This window comes from Typopeltis vanoorti, chromosome 20 (genome assembly GCF_054136105.1).
Source record: "Typopeltis vanoorti isolate ZY-2024b chromosome 20, IOZ_Tvanoo_1.0, whole genome shotgun sequence".
Classification (NCBI taxonomy): domain Eukaryota; kingdom Metazoa; phylum Arthropoda; class Arachnida; order Uropygi; family Thelyphonidae; genus Typopeltis; species Typopeltis vanoorti.
The window spans coordinates 52,063,146-52,088,213 of NC_143568.1; the positions used below are offsets into that span (position 1 = coordinate 52,063,146).

The window sequence follows — 25,068 nt, forward strand, 5'->3', positions numbered from 1 at the left end:
AAAGCAAGAAAAATAACATTTTAGAATGTTGAAATTAAACGTTTTACTTCAAAAATAAACACAGTGTTTTAATTTATTTCCCTATACGTCGTTTTGACTTTTTTGTAGTATTTTTGGTGTGTATTGAGAGGGGCGGCAAAAACTCTAGCTACACCACTGTGTCAGCCAATATGCATGCTTTGGACTTGTTTTATAATATTTTTAATTTCAAGTTATGGACTATTTTATATTTCGTAGCCAGATGCAAGCATGTCGCTATTCCTGATCTGAACTAACTTATCGCTATCCTGATCAGACTGTTGGGTTTTGACCTTCAAATATGGTCTACACAACCGGTTTAGAACAGATCATGGGATGCTCCCCAAATTGCAATAAATTCTCCATACTGTGAGTATGGCTATTCAGTCCAGACCATTAACCATGCCGTTAATGGTCTGGACTTTATACTGGGTTCTCTTATACTGGGACTTGTATGGATTTTATGTAAGTTTCAGCTATTTATTCTCTAATCATTTTCTGTATGTATTATCACTCGCTAAATGAATAAAATATTTCAGACGACACTAAAAATATGACATGAAACGTTCGTCCTGTTATTATTCCACGGCAATAATACTCGTAGCCATGCTTTTGCAGCAATGAAACCACATAACATCATATCCATTTTATTCAGCAAACGAAGTTATATATAGAAATAAAACTGAAGAAAGTGCCAACTCTCCTTGGTCTGGCTCATTTACATGTTATACTGCCTCTTTATGTAGCATATTACATTTGCACTCACGAATATGAGTATGAACAGCTAGGGAAAAAGTTTCTTATCTCTTTCTGAATACTAAGCAAAACTACTATTTGGATCAAAAGGATAAAGAATGAATGTTACTTACTCACTAGAGTTACGTATTCCAGTGTGGGATCGTCGTAATAAGGAGACAGGCACGCTTCGAGAGCTTTCCTGGCAAGATTACCTGCACAGTGATAAAGGAAAAAAAAATTTATTAACCCAAAAGCTAGTCAAACGTTTATCAGAAGCTTCATGTTTAAAAAGCGTTCAGAATGTTGTTAAAGAATTTTAACATAAATTTTACATAATTATTCTGCTGAGTGAGTTGCAACAGAAGCGAAATGTTTCTGTTAACGGTAAATACAGTTAACTGAAAATGAAAATCGAGAAAGTAAACTATGTTTGAGAAAATGAAACTAACCTTTTTTCCAACCAAAATGATGGAAAAAAGTTTCGGAAGAAAATTTGTTGGAGGCGAAATTTTGTTCATTTGAGTTCAAGTATCATTTGATTAGTCTTTCATATGCAGCAATTAATTTCTTCTTTGCGTTACCCTGAAAATGCGCTAATTGCATTAATTTCAACGATGTTTGGAAATTAGCCCTAAAAACTTCTTCCTGATATACAGATATTCAAAAATATCTGTTCTTTTCTTAATAGTGTGCGTATTGTATTCCATAAAGTTACGCTACGGTTTCAGCAAAACAGCTTTATAGAAACCTCGGCAACTGAGGCGAGTATGAAATAAAATCAATATTCCAACAAATGTACACATTTATCAATTAACCCTAAGTTTTAGCCCAACTTCCGAAAATCAGTATGCAGCTGTCACCAACTCAGTTGTAATCGATATCAGAGTTCATAACGATATGAAGACTTGAGGATGATGATGATTTCGCATTCCCAATCGTAAGTTTTATACTACTGTCTGGAATGGCAAGAGTTTTTAGGGTAGAGTTTTCTGAATGACAGGGTCACTCCAGAAAACTGAGGTATACCGGGTGATTATAAAATAACGTCAAGTGTTCAGAGCTTTCTAGCGAGTAATGTATTGGACGAAACACACCAATCTTCGGTAGACATACACAGTGGAACATGGGGATTCGATTTCACGAAAACAAATACTACAAAAAGTCGCCAACAGGGGAACGTTTGGCGCTGTTTACCGAGTAAAATGCATTAATTTGCATTATCGCGTTTCTTGTGAGCGATCATGCGATAAAAGGAAAACCTGTGAGATTTCTTATCATTCGTAGACGAACTGGTTTTCGATGCCTCTTACCTTACGTGAGGGTGCTTTGTTAGTCAAACTCTATCAGCGGAACAATAATGCCAGTGCTTGTTTTCGTGATTTTCGGCGTATGAAAAATTTACGAAAAGGATCGATTAGCATAACAAACTTACGAAAACTGATTCGGCGATTTGAAACTACTCGAACTCTAGCAGTGCAGGTAGGCAGGGGATGTAAACCAACAAGTTGAACAAGTTGCAACTGCTATTGTGGAACAAGAGATGACGAATATGCAGGGTACCAGCAGTGCACGAGCAATATCCCGGCAAACGGATATCGCATACACAGCGGTGTGGAAATTCCTACATCAGATGTTGAAGTTTTACCCCCATAAAATCAGTGACGTTCAAGAATTGCGCCCTGGTGATGCGACCACACGAATCGACTTCTCTTTGAGATTCTTAGCGCGCATGGAAGTGGATGATGCATGGCCGTGGCAGATATTATGGAGTGACGAAGCGCACTTTTATTTGAACGGCGATATTAACACACGCAACTGTCGCATTTGGGCTGAAACTAATCCGCATGTGTGTCTGCAGATGCCTATCCACTCACCCAAAGTCACAGTGTGGTGCGGATTTGCGGCATCTTTTATCATCGGTCCATACCTTTACGAGGAAAATCGCCAAAATGAACCAGTGACCTGTTCCGTCAATGCTAACAGGTATGCCAATATGTTACAGAACTTTGTGGTTCCACAACTGCAGCAAAGAGTATGTCTCGATTCGACCAACTTCATGCAGGATGGTGCACCACCCCACATCGGACTTCCGGTACAGCGTGTTTTGCGACATTTCTCTGACAGAAGAATCATTAGTCGTGCATTTCCGACGCCATGGCCACCGAGATCGCCTGATCTCAATCCTTGTGACTTTTGGTTATGGGGATTTCTTAAAAGCATTGTGTATCAAGGACATGCACCCGATATTCCAACTTTGAAAGAGCGAATAACGTTACACGTGAGACAAATCAATTCCGATATGTTGAGAGCCTCTGTGGAAAATGTCGTGCACGGTATGCAGTTCCTGGAACGTCAGAATGGTGGTTATATTGAAACTCATTTGTAATTAACAATAAACTTTAATGAAATTGATGTGTGCTGTCTCTCATTCGCCATTTAGTCATTCATTAGTCACACCTACTAAAATTAATTTGGCAGCGCCAAAATTTCCCCTGTTGGCGACTTTTGGTACTTTTTTCCCGTTAAATCGAATCCCCATGTTCCACTGTGTACGTCTATCTACCGAATATTGGTGTGTTTCGTCCAATACATTACTCGCTAGAGGGCTGTGAACACTTGACGTTATTTTATAATCACAAAGTATATAATAATCTGAATATTCTGAATGATCCCGCCATTCAGACCTGCACTAAATTCAGGTAACTTCAGCAGCTAGCTTAAAAAAGCTTAGGGAAATTATTAGTCGACTACTAAATGGAATCTATGACGGTACTTCTTTATATAGCAAGTATATGATAACTTAAGTTGCGCTCTGATCGTTACATCTCCTAACGTGGGAATTATTTCCGAATTATTTGATATGAAGATTCAAAGATGTCCCACTTACGATCGAAGGTCGGAGCGTTTTTCACGTAACTGTAATATTATCTTAAAAATGTTTCAAGCTGGTTAAAAGGTTAAGCTAGTTAAATTAAGTTACAACGTATAAGTAAAAATATGCGTCATTTTTATTTTCGAGAGAAATGGTGTAAATTACATCCATAAATACGAAAATGCTTTGTAATTTACGTATTTATGGATGATGCTTTCTTTTTTTATGAAACCATTAAGCTAAACTTTTCAGAGAGAGAGAGAGAGAGAGAGATTGATTTACAAATTTGTGAGGAATATACTAACCCATTTGTATCTCGATGATGTGTCGATCTCTTTGGACAAAGCTGAGGCACACGAACCCACTAGAGCTGCAAGATATAGCGGATGACTACACTGTATACAGAATTGCACCATATCGGCCGAATACTTAATTTATAATATAATATCCAATAGCATATTTGCCAGCTTACTACGATACTTACCATCCCTGTACACTGTGTACGACGAGGGTTGTGGAGTTGGTCGATGACGTCACTTCCTCTATACACGAAACTTTTGTGTCCGAAAGTCCGGGATGAGAGTGGACGATACGGAATGTTGTGTTCTTTTGACTGAAATAGTAAGACGTCCTCCCGTCCAGTGTGTGCCATCGATGTCGCACGGATACCCACGAGGGAAACTGGCAACCGATGACCGGATGTTTACCTATCGAAGACAGAAAACTGTATACATCGGAAAAGTTATAGCAAGCTCTTCATTAATAATGCAATTAAGTAATGCATCGCTCACGGTTTCCATAACAACAGGTCATCAATATATCCTTTAATATTCGCATAGTCCACTAAAATCTGATTCATCTAGGAATAGAAAAATAATAATAAATTACTCTTCGGACTTACTTTTGATCAGCTTCACGATACGAGCACCTTCCCAGGTAGTGAGAAGACCATCACAGGTAGCATCAGCGGACTGAGAGACGTTGTAACTGGATCTGTCAAACATTTGATAGTACACCTGTAAGGAAAAATAAATTGTCACCATATAAATAAGGGATAGGTTTTGAAAATCTATAGAGAAATTTTAAATCTATTCTTAGCTTATGAAACTACAAATTGATGTAAGAAGTAAAATGGCTCTTCAGAAAATAGAAATTTCAAGATTTTCATTAACTGAAACTAATAGCATCTTTCATTAACTGAAACTAATGAATAATCTCAATAGACAGACTGACTGCAACGACTTTGTTCTCTTCAACAGAAGTATCTGGGATGTGCTTTTCCATGTGATGTCTTAGTACAGTGGGCAAACATGCTTATCAATGATATGGACTGAAATATTGAAATTCACAGTTCTGAGCATCGGTTTTATGATTTCAATGTTACTTCTTCAGTTAATCTACTGACATATGTGGAACCGCTGTTATATATAATATTAGGCGATTACATTTCTCATATATATATATATATATATATATATATATATATGAAAGAATAATCATTAATTCGGTTAACATACATATTTCTATGAAGAATTGAATGACTAGAACCGAGATTTAAGTAAAAAGGTTTTAATATAAAAACACTACTAGTTTCGGTCTTAACGGATTTAACAGAATTAACGGATGAAGAGAGCGTAGAGATAAGCGAACGTTTCGAGATAATTCAGATGTTGTTTTTAATAAGTTGTTTATACGATTTTGAAGTCACGAGTTGGATCTCTCTCGAGTATTGAGTAGGTATCATTATGTAGTGATTCAAGCATTTTATTCTGGTAATCTTCAGATTTGAGGATGACTGTTGCATTGCCTTTATCGGCAGGGAGGATAATTATATCTCTGTTGTTTTTTAAACTTTTAATAGCTTTGCGTTCTGTTGAAGTAATGTTATCTGCAGGTGGGTTTGCGTTATTGATAATAAAGATCGATTCAATACGTAGAAGTTTTGCGTCTTATGGAGGCAGAAAAGAAGTAGCTTTTTCTATTTTTGTAAGTAGTGTCTCCTTTGGTATTAATTTTGGGGAAGGAATAAAGTTTAGACCTTTACTAAGGATGCTTTTTTCTACATCTGAAAGTATATAAGAAGATTTGTTGATAACGACTTTGTCAAAATTGATGTGTGGTTTTGAGAAGTTCCTATTATTTTGTAATCTTTTTAATGTTTCAAATTTACTTATAAGATTTACTTATAAGTAAATCTTATAAGTAATTTTGAGTTATTATATTGTATTGTGGCTGCTTGAGATTCAGAGTATGTGTTAAATATGCCAACTTTCATTATCTAGAGATTCTCTATACAGTGTTCTGTTTCTCCGCTATAATATTTTTTTATTGAAAAGAAAAACGAGAGCTCGTTTAGAATCCGAGATTCTTTCAGAGGGTAGGTCTAATTTAGCTTTATGATAGATTCTCCTCGCACGTTCAGTTGTTATGTTTTCTTTAAAGCAAATAAATTTAGGAAAGACAGCATGGAATTTGCAACGTTTCAAGAAGACCAACCTGTTGATGCTTAGTCCAATCCTCTTCAGTGTCCTGTTGAAGTTTCTTTCATTATTAATAATAGAAGCCTCGTCATGAAGGTTATAGATGAAAGAATGATCATTAACTTGGTTAACATACATATTTTTATGAAGAATTGAATGACTACAACCGAGATTTAAGTAAAAAGGTTTTAATATAAAAAACACTACTAGTTTCGGCCTGTAACAGCCTTCATCAGGTGACATTATAAAAGAAAGAAAAAACACTAAACACTAATGGTTAAAAGACTATGAACAACATAGACAGTCTCTGTACATAATTAGCATGAAAACGTTGTATTTATTTCGCTTTTCGTTTCAATAAAAAAGAACTATAGCGGAGAAACTGGAAGAATCTCTAGATAATGAAAGTTGGCATACCTTTAACACATACTGTGAATCTCAAGCAGCCACAATACAATATAATAACAAAGTAAATCTTATAAGTAAATTTGAAACATTAAAAATATTACAAAATAATAGGAACTTCGCAAAACCACACATCAATATTGACAAAGTCGTTATCAACAAATCTTCGTATATACTTTCAGATGTAGAAAAAATCATCCTTAGTAAAGGTCTAAACTTTATTCCTTCCCCAAAATTAATACTAAAGGAGACACTACTTACAAAAATAGAAAAAGCTATTTCTTTTCTCCCTCCACAAGAAGCAAAACTTCTACGTATTGAATCGATCTTTATTATCAATAACGCAAAACCACCTGCAGATAACATTACTTCAACAGAACGCAAAGCTATTAAAAGTTTAAAAACAACAGAGATATAATTATCCTCCCTGCCGATAAAGGCAATGCAACAGTCATCCTTAAATCTGAAGATTACCAGAATAAAATGCTTGAATTACTACATAATGATACCTACTCAATACTCGAGAGAGATCCAACTCGTGAATTTCAAAATCGTACAAACAACTTATTAAAAACAACATTTGAATTATCCCGAAACGTTCGCTTATCTCTACGCTCTTTCCGTTAATTCCTCGCATATATGGTGTTTCTAAAATCCATAAAGAGAACACCCCATTATGCCCAATTGTAGAAGGCATCAATTCTCCGACGTACAATCTTTCAAAATATCTTGCCAAATATCTGCAATGTTTTTCAGGCAAGTCACCATCCTTTATTAAGAACACTACAGAATTTGTTACATACCTCAAGGATATTACAGTTAATGAAGATGACATCATGGCTAGCTTGGACATAACTTCTTTGTTCACTAATGTCCCAACAGATGAAGTCCTAACATTACTCAAGGACAAGTTATCCAAAAAAATGTCAACCTTGCTTACACATTGCTTCAGGTCCGGTTACTTCAAATTTCAAGATAATATATACAAACAAAATCATGGACTGGCTATGGGTAATCCTTTATCTCCTGTACTTGCAAATATTTACTTAGAGGATTTTGAAACCAAGGCTATCTCTTCCTTTATTTTAACACCTAAAGTTTGGAAACGCTATGTAGATGATGTCTTCATTATTTGGAGCCATGGACATAAATCCCTTATGGTTTTCCTCGAACATCTCAATAGCCGACATCAAAGTATTAAGTTTACTGCCGCGCTTGAAACGGATAATTCCTTGCCTTTTCTTGATGTCAAACTGACTCGCTCTTCTGGTAAACTCAAAATATCGATATATATTAGAAAGCCTACACATATAACAGATATCTGCATAGTCAGTCCCATCATTTACCTTCTCATAAGCTTGGAATAATTTCCACCTTTGGACATAGAGCCCGTTCTCTTCTGGATGACCCAAATGAACTTCTTACAGAAATAAACCATCTGAAAACTTCTTTCGAAGTTAATCGATATTCCAAGAGAATCATTGAAAAATTCCTTCTTAATCCTCCTAGACATCACTCAGAAGAAACAAATAGATTCAAAGGCAATATATCTATTCCTTACATAAGTACAGTTTCACATAAATTAGCAAACGTTCTAAGTAAATACAATATCAGAACCGTGTTCACTCCACTTCCAAAGATCTGTTTCTTAATAAGCTACCCAAAACTTTGTCATCATCAACTCAAATACCCTGGTGTATATAAAATATATAAAATATTGTGTGATTGTGATATTCCTTATTTTGTGCAGACAGACAAATCTGTCGAATTGCGTATGGAAGAACACATGAGGGACATTACTTACAAGAGACAGCGAGCCAGTGCATTATCAAGTCATATCCTTTTCTCGGCTAATCCTAATGATGAAAACCAAAGTCACAAATTCTGCTGGAAAAATCTACTAACATCTTCCGTTGCAATGATGAACTTGAGAGAAAAATCGTGGAATCTAGAGAAATAATCTTTAATCCTGTTCATCTAAATAATAACTTGAGCTACAACCTCCTAGATAGCCATTCAGCTGTAATTATGTACTGGCGTTCACGTGATGCTGCAAGCACGAACTCTCTCAACAATGCAAAACGAAAGAACAGCTTTAAATACAGCTACAACGTTTTCATGCTAATTATGTATAGAGACTGTCTATGTTGTTCATAGTCTTTTAATCATCAGTGTTTAATGTTGTTTCTTTTTTCTTTCTTTTATAATGTCACCTGATGAAGGCTGTTCCAGGCCGAAACTAGTAGTATATTAAAACCTTTTTACTTAAATCTCGGTTCTAGTCATTTTGCTATCTCTTCAACGCGTTTTTGAGGAGTAAGTAGAAACTTACTCGACACCACTTTTCCTACAGGATTCGATCTGTGTATTCCAACTCGTTTTCACTGCTATGCACTCGCGCGCGTCTCTTAAAAAAACAGAAGCAACGCACATGAAGTATTCATCTTCTGCCATTTATTTGTGTCTCCGAAGAGTGTTTAGAATCATGTCAGAAAATAATGACGTCCGCCGAACATTAAAATGGGACTCCCTCCCCTTACCCATTCAACTCGTACCCCGTGGCATGAATATAAAATGACCGTTTTGCAAGCGAATGGGGTCTCGGAATGAGCGCTCTATTATTAATGCTGAGAGCACCTGCTGTGGCAATACTCACAAAGCATCTGTAGTAATGTTCGTCCTCCATCTGTATCCCGTAGCTTTTCTTCGGCCGCATCTTCCCGACAAGATAATGGGATGATCCTTCCTTCCACTTGCCGAGGCACGTCAGCTCTTCCACTGCAAGGTAGAAAAAAAAAATCACGTTTTCACTACGACATCAAGAAATCGTTTCGGTGCACGTGCAGTCTCGTCTGAACACTGTACACACAGAAAAATGTATTTCATGCTGTAAATTTGAAAATGCGATTGGTGGAGACAAAATGGAAATGGTAACCATGCTGAATTTAATTGTATGGAAAGAAAAGAAAAATACTTTGTTCTTTCTTTTGGGAATTCATCCCCCACACTTATAAAATTCTTCAAGTTGAAATGAAATGACAACATTCCGTTTTTAAAGTGTACACATTTGTATGCTGAATACATTTTTCATTTGCCGTGTCTGTATTCAAACCTAAGGATAAGAAATATTTGATTGTGATTCTCTTTATTAATTACAATATTTAGTCAGATTCTTCCTTATCCGTTACATTCATTTTTCTCTCTGTTTTATCCACAGCGGATTAAATGCATTAATATACAAGAATATCAGATATAAGACTATACAATGTTGATTTAGTGAATTTGAAAGAATCTTTGATAACTGAAGTTAGAAAAGATAGCAACCTTACACAATATTAGTGATCATTGTTGTATATTAAATTTTCCACTAAAATAACACGAGGTTGTTTTAAAATAAGACAAATTCGCTCTTATTTATGTAAAGGGCCTTCACTCTGATATAAAGTTTTCTAAGAGACAGTCAGATGTCAGGTAAATCACTTTTACACAGTCTCATAACAGGTATAGACATTTTGTTTGCAGATGTTCGCAATAATTTGCAGCTAATAATCACCATCAGCTGCAAATTATTAACCAAACAGATTCTCATCAAGAAATGAGAAGAAATGAAAATTATTAGTTTCGAACTGTTCCTCGAAGGGATCATTAAAATAGCTCAGGGAACGTGCATGAGTTTCTTCGTCAACTAGTTTGCCGAAAGTTTTCTGTAGTTAAGATGGTCAGGAATTGATGGTATGGAGACTACCGAGTGAGATGTTAAGCTCTTACAGTCATTCAGTGTTTCTGTTTGTCTTCTCTGATTAAGTCATGTGACTGATAAAAGTGTTATCGGCGATGAGTGTTTGCGTACTCTTTAATTCTGAAATAAGTTTGCTCGTCCAAGAAGAGCAAAATCTGTTTCTATTATGTGATGTTTGTTTTAAAATTTTTAATAACGTCTTCTTCGTGCCATCCTTTACATATAGGAATTTGATCGTGCTGCATAGTTCGAAGTATAGCCACGTTCCTTGTCGGATTTGCAACTCACGGTGCGACTTTTCAATGTGCATGTGTTACCATTTTGTAGCTTGTAGAGGAAAAGAACGATGTATTGATCTTTTCACCATTTAACTTTTAGATACAAATAATTCGTCTTGATCTGTATGTACGTGCGTGGTTGAGTGATGATGCATTATTTTTTGACACACCCTGGTAGATTCAGTTTATTGTATTTCATTTCACAACATTTACCGTAATCTGTTGCTGCTCGCTATTAGGTCTCCACCAAGAGTTTACTCTTCTCAGTATGAAGTTTTCCATTTTGATTAAATGTGTCGTTTTCTTTTTTAGGTATTATGTTGTCATCATATTAGTAAGTTTGTTTGGGTGCAGATATTAAGACACAAAAATATTCCAGAAAAAATTGATTTTACACTGATTTTTAGTGTAACTCTCTAACTCTTAGTAATATATGGGTTTTCTTGTTTTCTGATTTTCCCGTAAACAATTACTTTCTCTCTTTTTTTAATCCATATATTTTACGCTAAGAAAATTTCTCAAGGCATTTCATTACCGTAAAATAATTTGGCATCCACTGCTTATCGTATTCCAAATTTCTGTACATTTAAAACTATTGAAATCATCCAATGAATTTGGAGATCTTCAGCTTAAATTCTCTACACATTCACTTGCTGTTCAAGATTTGTGTAGATTCCCATTCGCTATGGATTTCCGATTAATGTGTTCTGATATTTCCATATCAAAACACATTAATCGAAAAATTCCATGTCAAAACACATTAATTTCTGGAATTTTCGTTTCTCTGTTAGTAGCGAAAGATATCTTTAGCCGAAAAGGTCTGATTCGAAGTCCATGAAATCTCCCCATAGGAACCTTCAAAAGAGTTTTCAGTTGTAGATATGTTAGCTGGTTTAATACGGAGACGGCATGGCAGATTGTTTTTATATTTTGCATTCTCGGGTTGTACTGATATAAAGAAACAAAAAAATAAATAAAAATAAATAAATAACATCAGTAACAGGAGAAGCTTGCTTGTTTATTTGTGTAATGAGAAAAATGGAACATAAATATCAAACTGTAACCGAAGCTACCAATTGGACAGTATTAGGTACCACGCCACTCCCAATAAAGAAATGAGAAAGAAGATCATATCCTCTACATTTTCTAAATGTTTGTCCCAGAATAATCCAATCTCGGTAGTTTTTTGTTAATCGTTAATTTTTTGTTCAAATTTCATATACTTACAACTATCATATTTAGTTTTGTTTTTGATGATAACTTCAAACTTGTAACTGCTACATGTTTCATTTATCATTCCACACTATTTCGATTTTTTCCCAGATAAGTGCAGTAAAATATGCTTATATATACTGTATATGTATTAGTTCTTTCCACTGACTAAATCCTCCAAGAGTTTTCTTCACTAGCTATTAACTCACGTTACTTTACCGGAATTGTTTTAATATCCATAACTAGTCTATTTCATTGGCGTACTTGTTATTCATTTATTTCGTTTCCACCAAGAAAATTAATAACTTGGATTTAGTTGAACGGAATTCATGAAAAATATATTGCTTTCAGCTGAGTCTTTTTACATTTTAATTATTCTTTGAATAGAATAAATATAATACAAGCATTCTTATAAACTTATCCTTTGCAAGAGTCTCTGTGCTTAAAACCCCATTTCATTTTTATTTTTGTAGTTGTGGGATAGTCAGTAATGAAATACACAATGAACGATAACGTTAGAAATAATGCTTAATACTTTGTAATATAAGCAGAAATCATTGCTGTCATGGAAATAGAAGTTTTGCGACACACTTTATCAAACAAAAATCCATTGGTAGTCATTGGCATCCTCTGCTTACAGCAGCTTTCTATACAAAAGCTGCTATAAGTCGATATATAATCCATAAAGTAAGACATTTTTTCGCTTAAGTAAGGGTACCGCACCTAGCTTTAAACCAATTGATTTCTGTCCGATAACACACTCATTGCTATTTTTACTAGATGCTTCTCTCTCTAGCAACACAATCATTGTAGCACACCCACTAGTAAAGAACTTGATCAGCAACTACTAGAACTAACTAACAGAATACAGAGAGCTGCAAAAAATCCAATTCCCAGAGGACTCAGGAAAAACAGTTGGGTTCCATTTTGGAAATATCATAATGTCAATGCTATGATCACCGAAAGAGAGATTATCAACAGTTAAAACAAAATAATACAGAAGACAACAGAAAGAAGTTAATAGAATTAACTCAAAACACAGAAGATGAAATTTCTAACTGCAAACAAAATAAAAATGTGGGAAGAATTCTGCAATAGACTAGATCCAAGAAAAGGCTCACAACACTGGAACATCATCAGATTATTAAACAATGCAACACTTCAGGATACTGATCACTCTTAAAACACAGTCTCCTCAGGAACCAATACAGCAGCAACAAACAAACAGATGGCAAATTTACTTGCCAAACATTACTCCAATGCAAGAAAGACAGATGCAATACAACAAAGAAGACAAAAAGTGCAGGAAAATTGCAAAACAGCTGCTAATACAATCGAGAACATATTCTTCTGAAGACATCTTTACTCAGGACCTCACAGTGACAGAATTAGAAACAGCAATTAGTCAAACTGATAATGACAAATCACCCGGAATTGATCTTATCTTTGGACATATGATTAAAACGTGGGAAAAATAGACAAAAACTGCCTTCTGAAGATACTTAACCCTTCTTAGAATGCACGTATACTATCAGAAATCTGGAAAACATCAAACGTTATATCATTACTAAAACCTACCAAAACACTAGTGACTGAAGAAGCAACAGACCAATAACTTTGACTAGCACTCTCTGTAAACTAAACGAAAGAATAACACATACCAGACTTATGAATTGGTTCTTAGAAAACAAAATCAACTTCTACCAAACTGCATACAGGTCTCAACACAGTACAGAAGATCAATTATTTTATCTTTGCCAATCAGTTATGGACTGCTTTCAAGAAAAAAAAAACCAAAGAAGACGACAGCAATATTGTTGGATCTCGCAGCTGCCTACGATTGTGTCTGCAGACAAAAGTTAATAAAAATTGCATACGATACAGGAATAAGGGGGAATGCATTAATTTGGATTTCAGATTTCATGAAAGGAAGAAAAATGAAAGTAAAAGTTAATAGAATTTATTCCAACATGCATCGAACTTGGGGTGGAGTGCCACAAGGTTCTGTTTTAAGCCCACTCCTATTTCTCATCTATACGAACAATATCCATCCTCACATAATAAATAATAAACATAGCATGCCATACAGATGATATAGCAATCTGGCACACAAGCAGTAATCCTCAACAATCTGAAAAAGTCCTAAATAATTCAATAAAAGGCTTAGAAAAATGAGCAAAGGACTTAAACTACATATAAACCCAGAAAAAACAAAACTGAGCATCTTCTCCACCTATAGAAAACATAGACACAATTACGACCCCCAAATCAAAATATATAATACGAATAATAGAAAAAACAGTGTCCAAAATATTTAGGCCTAATCCTAGATATTGAACTGAGATTTACAACTCATATTACAAATATATCCAATAAGGCTCTTAGGATCACACCTCACTCAGGACTTTCGATACCTGGACAAGAAAATTTAGACTAAAGAGATCATCTACGTTACAATATGATCATAAAATTAGAAAACAGATTGACTTAGAGACCTATCCATTCAAATAAGCAAAGAGCCATTCTTTTCCACTATTCTACCAAAAAAAAAAAAAAAACATAATGATAAATTTAAATCTCCTAGAATCTTGTTCAAAAAAGGATTCATAGCAAGAAAATAAAGAAAAGGACTGGACACTGTACATCACTTAAACAATCCAAACCATGTCATTGCCAACACTGATGGATCATCTGATGAAGCACTCAACCAAGGAGGTTCAGGGGTTTTTTCTAACTCTACCTGGAGGCGAGGAAATGCAAATCAAAATCACAGCTGGCAAAATAGCTTCAAACTTCACTTGTGAATTAACAGACATACAAACAGCTCTCAAATTCTCTCTCTAAAATACAACAGTAAACATTACAGAAGGAATAACCATTCTATAGTGACTCAAAATGTGTACTTGAAGCATTAAAAATGGACGAGCAAAACTCACACAGGAAATTCATGAACTACTAACAAACTTAAATTTGAAAAATTAGAACTGCACACTGCAATAGATACCAGCCTATGTAAATATTGAAGGCAATGAAAGAACAGACAGACTATCCAAAGAAGCAAAATACTTACCTCAAAAATTATACCCACTGTCACTAACTGATGCTAACGCTGTCACCAAAATAAGATTGGCAAAACAAAATATCAAGAAGAATGAAATCAGTGAAATTAATGAAAATAGAGAAATAACCACAATCATCACCAGACTAAGGACGGAACATTTTGAAGGCATGAGAATTCAGCCAGACGGTAGTAGGCGCTATGAAATATATAAAAGCTATCCAGGAGTTGAACTAACACCTGTACATATTTATTCTTGTTCAGCAATTGCTGGTGCTTTACAGAAAATTGACAATAACTCTAGAGAAAAAGCTATATTCCATCAAAGTTCAACAGATTGCCAAAGCAGTTCTACAGATCCACGGTCATATCTAGAAGTTGTTCAAAGGACTCGACAACAATGTAAGAATCGTTGTTGTTGTTTGTAGACTACGAGTATTTCTGTAACAATCGCTGTTACTACATGTTACTATGCTAAAATTTCTGGTTGTAATTAAACGAATAGGTGGGTTGAATATTTACAGTTGTTGTTAATATTTGCTTCTAGCCAGCCGGTTAATTATAAATCGATTTCAATTTCTATATTTTGAATCTTCATGCAGTACAACGGTAAATAGTCATATTTTTCTTTCCACAAAATTAAGTAATAGTCTTTGAAGTATGTCTTGAATCTTACATTTTCGATAAAACGTGCCACTAATACATGTCATCGCCCTGATGATACATATGTTAGCAGTAGATTTCGGTTACTCTGATGCAACACGATTTACTCATTATCAGAAAATCACCTCGTGATCATTCAGGGATCTGCGTCTTATGCATGATTTGAATTAAATATTTTAAATTTTATCTCAGCATAAATCCGTGTCGAGAAATGTCTCAACCGTTGCCTTCGCGCGGAGTGCTTAGAGGGCATAGGCGCCGCCCAAGCGTCTATATATTTGCCTTCTACTAGTACATTTTGATAAGGTTCCACTGGACTTACACTTGGGCGGCGCCTATGTCTTCTAAGTAGTCCGTGCTAAGGCAACTCATGAATGCCGGGGAGTGTGTTCCCGTAATAACCTCTCTGGTCAACTTACTTTACGAAACTTTCATAGTTTCTACATTCGGCTTTGAAATAATGCTGGATCTTCGATTCACTTTATATTTTCTCTCTGGATCTATCACTTGTGGCATCAACTAAAATACTTTTTAAGGTCCTAATTTATCATCGGTGAAGATGCAAACAAGTGTATACAGTTCATTGGACAATGTTGCGGAATGGTAATTTGCATTTCAGATTATTCTGGTATTCTGAGAATACTTTGATTTACCCACGCATAATATGATATCAGTTAGGAAATTTCTTATAACCTTTAATGTCGAAATTTTGTGAGCGACCAGTCAGGCATCAGATTTGTCGCGTAACTGAATGCGAATGACTAAATTCCCACAATATATTCATTATGAATTTCAAGAGTAAACCTCTTTTAGCAATAATACTTCAACCAAACATAAAAGCATCATATTCTAAGAAAAAATAAAGGAAGATGAATTATAATATAGAGGCAAACATTAATCTGATTTATTCATTCTAAATTGAATTTCTGTCCTCCTTTTTGCAAAATTTTCATTTGTACAGACATCAAACGCATATTCTCATGTGCGTTTAATGTTTCACTGTAGATGCTTATTATTTCTGGACAGCTTAGTTATTTGTATGTCGGGTTTTACTCTCTCCAAGTTTCATTATGAATTTATTCTGACATAGGTAGACACACCTAAACAGGAAGAGAGAGAGAATGGCAAAAAATTAAAAGAATGAAATATTTTTTTTGTTCTTTTGCACGTATCAATTACGGGTTGCCATAAGATACATACCCCTGTTCAAAAGGGCGAAGTTTTGAAGGTCTTTCTCTTAAAAATAAGTGAGCAATCAAGGGAACACGTATAGAAAACCTGGAAAGTGATTAAGTTTTCAGATGAATAGAATGAGTAAGCCTTGTAGGTATCCATTAAGAGAGGGTACATCGGATGCGAGTCTGCTAATGAGGAAGATCGGGTTGGAAACAAATGCGAAGTTTGCGTGATTGTCTGACACGCACTAGGTGTGGATGATAAAATGAAAGAGGAGATTTTCACTGGAAACATCTTACCTTATTATTCCGAGTGTGGAAGAAAGGACACAAAATCAGGTCGTATCAAAGACGTTATCTGGTTAGATGAAATTTCACAATGTGAGAGAAAATCAGAATACTTTAGTTAGTAAACGTCATCGACTTGAACAGAAAAATAATATTGCGTGTGCGCGTATTAAAAAAAGTCTTCTTCCAGTGGGGAAAAAACAACAACAATAGCAGTGAAATTAAATATCGAATATTCTAAGAACACGCAAACCCGCATACGCACTCAAAGAAATGAAAATCCTATGTTTTTTATACTTTTTATGTCATAGTGGAAAATATAATAGTTTGTCTTGTCTGAGATAGTAAACAAGAATATTATCATTCCATATCTTCCCCCAAACAAAAAGAACTCTGTCCCTTCTACCTTACCACTGCTCTCCGTTGTGGCGATGTCAACACAAGCCTGAAAACGGAAGAGAAGGCGGGATTCTTCCGTGCACACATCAACAGTAGATAGGGGATGTTTGCATTCTTCGTGTCCTCGGGTATAGGAAAACGTGAAGGGGCCTTTGAAGGGACATCCGACTGGCGTGGCATTCACTGAAACAAACAAATAATCCTTTAAACATAGAATAAATTCCTAAACTATAAGTTCACCATGTATATGATAAAACTCTTTATCCTTTTGTTAGGGAAAAGGTTAATGGAGAATTTTTTATTTTCGACAACAATGGAGAAAGGACTCTTTTGCTTATTTGGTTAAAGGACTGAAAAATAAGTATATTGAAGAAACAGAAAATGGCCGCATAATGTTACGTTTGGAATTTACGTTGCTAACAGATACGATCGACTGTCACTTATAATTTTGTAAGGACAGGACTACTAATGGACGGAGAAAATTCACTTCTCCGTACATTAGTAGGATTATTATTAATAACAATATATCTAAAAACCACTCATTAAGATCTACAATTCATCCAAAAAAGCACCCATTAAAATTCATATTTATCCTGATAAGAACCCCACTAAAATTCGTATTTATCCAAAACCATTCACGGGAATCCACAATTTATTCAAAAAGCATCCATTACACATCTGCAATTCATACAGAAAACAGCATCAGTTAAGCATACACCAACAATGTAAAAATGACAGTTCATGGATACGACAAATCATCGAAGAGAGGATTTCACCAAATTGAACTGAAAGGCAATGTCATCAATACTTTTACTACAATGAAATACAGTAACATATTACTGTATTGTTGCTTCTTCAAGGGCTGTCACGCACATACTCATATACTGTGCAAGCGAAAATTAGCGTGATCGTTCAATGGCTCTTCATAGAACAAAAGGGTGGGAGATGGTAGGGAAAAAAATTGTAAAATGGGAAGTCTGGTAATTCTTTAACTCTCCTAATGATCCATGCCATCTGGGGAAAGCCGATCTGATTGTAAAGTCGTGAATAAGTGATCAGCAATTTTACTCTCTCATAATTACTTTCGGAGCAGGGCGTGGGTGGGATGACGCCCTGGTTTACGGACAGTATAGGTAATCGGATACGAAGATAATTTAGCGTGCGTGGTTGGGAGTGATCGGTTTTGGCGGAGAGAATTAGTAAGTGCACAACAGCAGCAAAGATGAGAAAAACAATACTTCCTATAGTAACAGGTGATCACCTAAGAAACTTCAAACTTACCTCTGCATAAATCGTAGCAAACACCCAAGAACTAATACTTAACTGCGTGATTAATCACTTATAAAAGTGCTAGATGGAATTCTTATAGAAGAATATATCCTAAAAGTATCAATTTTGTTGTACCATAGATCTTTACAGCGAGTGTAGTGTTTTCGTTGTAACACAGTTTATCTTCCCTCGTGCAGGTTAGTAAGAAAAATGAATGCTAATTTGATCTGATTCGTAGATGACGCTGGTTTTATTATTTATCCTGGAAGACTGCTTTCTTTTTTGTTAAACAGAGAAAAATTTTTCAATCATCCAAGTTCCTTTGGCGTCCCCCCCCCAAGAAACAATGTTCTTTATTTTGTGAGCATATTTCATTTTAAAACTGCTTGGAGAAATTTTCAAAGATAATAACCGCATTAAAAATCAATCCACTTTGGATAAATAAACATGAAAAGATGAGGAAAAATTAGTTGATGAGAAATACCGCAAAAAAACATAAACAGAAAGGGAGTAATTTCTGCAAATAAAAGACAATGAACACTTTGGACGGCATTTTAACTCTAAAATAAAACATTTATATGCATTTTGAGTAAAAAAAGTTTGAAACTTCTGGGTGGAACAGTAAATAAGTGAAGTAATATTTTGGTGTTGAACTTGCAAAAATGTCATGATATTAAATGTAATAGTTCATTAACTTTTACGGAGTTGGATTATTCTCCCAAATTCACAGTGTTCCCTTATGTATGGATGTAAACTTTAGATTCCGAAGACATAGTCCACTTATTTTATGGTCATTAGTTGATTGAGTTCGTTTATCGGAAAGCCATGGTTGAAGGGAGATGTAAATCTCAGTCTGTTTTAAGAGCAATGGAGGCAAGAAAGTTATGAACAGGCATAAAGCAATAAAAATTTATCTCTCTGCAAGTGAGCGCTGTGATTAAGAAAACAAATCTAAATATTATTTAAATAACTTTCAACGTTCAACACCTATTAAATTAATAATTACTAAAAGAGAACTAACGAAACCATTTTTCAAAATCAATCTAATGGTGGTTTGCAAACGGAATGCTCTATTCTAGATTAATCACATTGGCATTGGCTATGCTGATTGTAATGATGTAACTGTCTACAGCGCTTTGTTCTAATAGAAGAATACGCAATCTTCCATTTCCAGGAAGCAATGCTATTAAGAATGTGATAAACGCGTGCAAATTACCATCGTGGGAAAAGGCAATGGCTGATACGATGGCTTTAGTGTGCCGTATGACGAAAGCTTTAGAAATTGTCTCAGCTGATGAGATTGTGATGGGAATATGGCAGCTGACAACGTCTGGTAGTCATAGTTAGAATAAAAACAAAGTTGGAACCAACACACGCTGTTTTCTTTGGATCGAGACAAGTAGGATAAAAACGATGACATGTGGAACACAATATTTTATGAATAGCTTCCATCTTAATTAAAAGCAAAAGTGCTTTTTATCCCAAAATACATTATTATTATTATTTTTTAAAAATATTCTTGCAGTCGTTATCCTGCGTTACATTTAAGTTACTATTGTTAACGTAAAGCAACATTCGTTGCTTCCATCTGCCATTGTTAAGTATTATTTATTTTCCATGAACTAAATAATACTTAACAGCAAATATTGAGTATTTCATACTCTTTTTATTAAAGATTTTATTTTGGATATAAATACTTCGTTTTGAAATTTAAACAGATTTTAGTTTAGAATTTAAAATGCGTTGAGTTATAATATTCAATTCTGAAATTATCTGAAACAAACTGCAAATTTTAAGAAGTCGTTTTAAGAAATTTTCAGATTTGGTTTCACTACTATTGAAAAAGAGACGTTGGGAAGAAAGGCGATAGTTATAATCCCTAACTATGTTATTTAATATAATTTCATAGGATGGAACAATGTCAGCTCTTAAGGGAGGATGATTAATAAAACGCTATTTGTATTTACTATTCTTATTATTTAGATGAAAATATTGTACTTAAAAAGTAAAGAGAGTTGGCTTTTTTATGTTGCTCCCACTCATGAAAGGTAAACCTATAATACATTTCGTACCGTGGGCGGGCTAAGGATATTTCCCCCCTGTTTTTATGAATTATATATATATATATATATATATATATATATATATATATATATATATATATATATATATATATATATATATATATATATATATATATATATATATATTTACATAGTATGGAAAACCTGCTCTGACAACGACATTCATCTCCCACCTAAACAATTATAAACATCCATGCCCACAGGCGGGATTCGAATCCGCAGCTTGTTGGTTTAAGAGTGAGTACGCTAAACCACTCGGACAACCAGGCAGGCCATCCTTGGTGGGATACAACAAATGCTGTAAAACAGACTGGGACGCAAATTACTTTCACTGGGAAAAATGTTTAATATAAATTAACTAATGGAACTAATTAAAATATTTTATTTTTAGAAATGGATTTTTGATCAAGTCAATTTGATTACAGTTACCACAAATTTGTAAGACGATGTTTATGTGACTCACTTCTATTGATGCTTAATATAGGGGTAAAGCCACATGTCTTGTCAATGTTATTTTGCACTTTATGTAGAAGATAGTCGAGACAGTTTTATTCTACACATAAATCAAAACGAAGTTTCACGAACAACCTATGAATCTAATAATATATTTTTATAGTTAGTTTTATTATTGTAATTATTTATGTTGATCTTTATGGAAGACTTAACCCGGCGTTAGTAAAGTGGGGTGTCACAGACCCCAAAGATTTTAAATTGACTATAACTTTTTAACAACCCGTGGCAGTGAGTCATGCCTTAGTATAGCTTCCCTCCCGTAACCCTCTATTCGACGCCATAGACGACAGGCTGTTGTACGCAAGCAAGTTTAGTGTGCAGAGTGTAAAGTGTGCTTGGGTCCATCAGACCCCACCTTACCAAAAGTGTGACTATATTTACTTCCGAAACGTAAGTTGTTTTCATGTATATTCTACTAAAATATTATCGTCCCTGCTGTGTCTTCTATATTTTTACATACCAACTATAAGCAAATACGTTTTCGTAAATATTTATAGGATATTTTGAGAATAATATATATATATATATATTTTACCAGATGAGTTACGAGCAGGGAGAACAGAAGTTACTTCAACTTATAGATGACGCTTTGACAGACGAGGAGCCATTTAGCGGAGATGATGACAGTGAAATTGATTTAGAATTAGTCAGTAACCATGAGTGGTACAAAACAAGACTGTGAGGAAGAATCTTCAGAGGAATCTTAAGAGCGAGTACGCTAAACCACTCGGACAACCAGGCAGGCCATCCTTGGTGGGATACAACAAATGCTGTAAAACAGACTGGGACGCAAATTACTTTCACTCGGAAAAATGTTTAATATAAATTAACTAATGGAACTAATTAAAATATTTTATTTTTAGAAATTGATTTTTGATCATGTCAATTCGATTATAGTTACAACAAATATGTAAGACGATGTTTATGTGACTCACTTCTATTGTTGCTTAATAGGGGTAAAGCAGCATATAATACACTACATTATTTGGGTAATGTCTTTGGGACCCTCCCCCACCTCACCAGTGCCGGGTTAAGAAAAATGCTTGTTGCAGATTTATCTTTTGCCATTCAAACATCTTTCTTCTTCCTTATCCTTAAATGCACATCCATACGACTTTCTTCATAAATAACTGCTGATATTGTTAATTTCTATTTTTTATATCAACAACACGACGCATGCATTGTAAATCTGGCACATATTATGAAGGCAGGCATATTTACTATAATGAAAACATTCAGGTATGAGAAAATAGCTTATCATGATAAAACCAAGAGCCTTAGCTTAACTTCAGAATGAATAAGTAATCCAAGATCTTGGATATTCTATCCACGAATGACTGCTGTATCGTATTTTCTTTCAACTGCAAAGCAATTAAACTTATGTTTTGCTTTGAGGATTATTTGTGTTGCCGGCTTCAGTTTAGCATGGAAGCTTCGTTGGGTTACATTTGTTAGTTTTACATTGAAACAGTTGTGTTGAATACTCCTTTTCTTTGGATCCTCAAAAGTTGAACAACAAAGTTATATTAGATCTCAAAAGTGGCAAAAGCGTGTTCATGAATGCTTCATTGTCATCTGACAAAATCGGCCCGAAGTAACTTTTGAAATGACTGCATTCATCTAAAACTGCAAACTAACATTCACTTAGAAAGCTTTCTCCTCAGTATTCCTAAACAAAACACAGGTGATTCGATAGCGTTAAATATAAAGGGAAGTAACACAGACACGTTGAAAGGACTCGAATAGTATTTCCATATGTGAATTTTGTTCAATGATCTTCGTCAATTATATAACTTCGTGTGCGAGATTTAGGACGAGGCAGAATCGTTATCAATTAACATACTTTTGTGAAAGAATTCCGTATATTAGAGTGATTGAATAGAAATCCACCGGAGGATTATTACATAAAATGTATCAGTCCATTCGCATAAAGTTACCTTGTCTATTGAGATATGCACCCAAGTGATTTATCAAAAGGATAAATCGCTTTGCTGGAACATTTCTTATCCCTTAAAGCAGCACTGCATGCAGAACCGCTTAAATATCTCTATAAAGAGTAGACGTTTTGCCTTTTTAGCCTTTCATCGTCAGCTGGATATTATTACGGATTTGTTTCAATACCATGGAACTTGTAATATTAAAGAATCGAGAAGACTGAATTCTCAGTGGAAACATTCAAAGTATCTTTTGAAACGGAATACCGAAAAGTTGGCTTAACCCCTTTTATTGTCATTGATCCATTCTGCTCAGCTTGGGGATCGTATAGTTGATATTAATTCCTTGTTATGCTGCAATTGCTTGAATAGCTAAGCCCGCAATTGGAACATCACCTGAATGTTCTGATTTTTCTCCCTTATACAAAACTTGAATTGCCTTCAATGGAGTCATTGTGGTATGTGTTTTCTTCTCTAACTAGTTTCAGATGTTAAAAACCCCAAATTTCAGAGAGAAAGCCTTGGCCTCCGTCTGAGATTTGCTAACTCACTGTGTTAGTGGAAATACCTTATGTTCTTTATGCCCAACATCGAATCCAACCAACATCGGTCCCAGTTTGTTTTTCCTAATAATAACTGAAGACAATAATTTTATCTAATTCTGTAGACTGCATCATGCATATTAAGAACTCTTTTCGAAGAGAAATCGACAGCAAGGACAATGTGCATGCCTGAAGAATACATGTCAGAACTCGCTTTCTAATTGCTCGATTACAACCAGGAAGATTAAATGTCCCTTCCTAGTTTTCTGCTAAACATGAGTTCTGCTTCTTTCTGATTGCACTGATAATATGCGAATAATGTCGGCCATCAGATTTTTCCGATCACATACGAAATGTAAAAAAGAATGGTGGTGAACCATGGTGAAAGGTAAGAATGATGTGGACACATCTATATAAAAAAACATTTCCCAAGTGATATTTTAAATAATGCTTGTCCTCATTTATTTAGTCTATGCGACCATTGAAATTCAAAGTAAATGTTGCATTTGTCATTTCTCTAAAAATGATTTCTAGCATGATGTGATAGTCATAGAAGCTGTATAGTATATGCTTAGATAAAGTAACCGCAAACAAGTTCTCTGAGGAGGCGCTAAGACACTCACTTGCAGATAATTAAAAATAAGTTCGGAAAAGCAAGGGAACTGCGTTAAAAATGAGATTATATTTTAGCTTCTAGAATTAATAAAAAATTAATTTGCCTTTAATTTTTGATTTTCTATAGCAGTTAAAAACATACTCAGAGCTATCAAAGTACCGTATATTGTTGAAACAAAACAACCCATGCTGATAAAATATCGGCCCAATTTTTTTAATGAAATTTCAAATTCCCTTTAGTTTATCAGTTTCATTTATTTTTTATTTTCAGTTAAGAATATTCGTGTTCGATTTGGACTGTTACGGCAAACTTCTCGAAATCGTAGCGTGGATTATACTACTTTGTTAAAAATAAATAAAATTGACAATTGACATTTATGACTTTACGGGTGAAGCAAGATGCTTTTCATATTCCCCGCTATCTGTTGCGGTTACAGTGAGTGTAAAATTTATGAGCAGTCCGCTCGCCGTGAATGGGCATGGAGATTATGCATCGCTATAGGAGGCTAATATAGCTTTTGGTCTTCTATGTTTGAATATGTACATTACCTCGTATGCCGCAGCTTGCTGAACAAAATCGTTGGGATGTATGGACGTCTTTAGGAAGAATTAGATGCTAAGGATTGTAGGAAATAGAAAATATAGGGAATATTTGTATCTCTATAACGTTGAGGGTTTCTAACATACCATGGGGCGTTCAGAATCATTCTCAAGCACTTGTTCTGCACTCGCTGTAGTTTGATAATGTTAGCATTAGAGGTACGGCTCCAGGCTGGAGAGGCATAG

At 34.8% G+C, this 25,068-nt stretch overlaps 1 protein-coding gene across 1 annotated transcript in view; it reads right to left on the reverse strand.

The window, feature by feature from the left end:
• Positions 1-25,068, reverse strand: part of LOC150095433 (uncharacterized) — a 117,453-nt gene that overhangs the window by 13,101 nt on the left and 79,284 nt on the right. Inside the window, exons 5-10 of the mRNA XM_090410085.1 lie at positions 17,338-17,508; positions 9,170-9,291; positions 4,530-4,644; positions 4,113-4,335; positions 3,934-3,998; positions 888-968 (exon numbers count right to left, since the gene is read on the reverse strand). Coding sequence (XP_090266211.1) covers positions 888-968; positions 3,934-3,998; positions 4,113-4,335; positions 4,530-4,644; positions 9,170-9,291; positions 17,338-17,508 — 777 coding nt within the window. The remainder of the gene's footprint in view (positions 1-887; positions 969-3,933; positions 3,999-4,112; positions 4,336-4,529; positions 4,645-9,169; positions 9,292-17,337; positions 17,509-25,068) is intronic.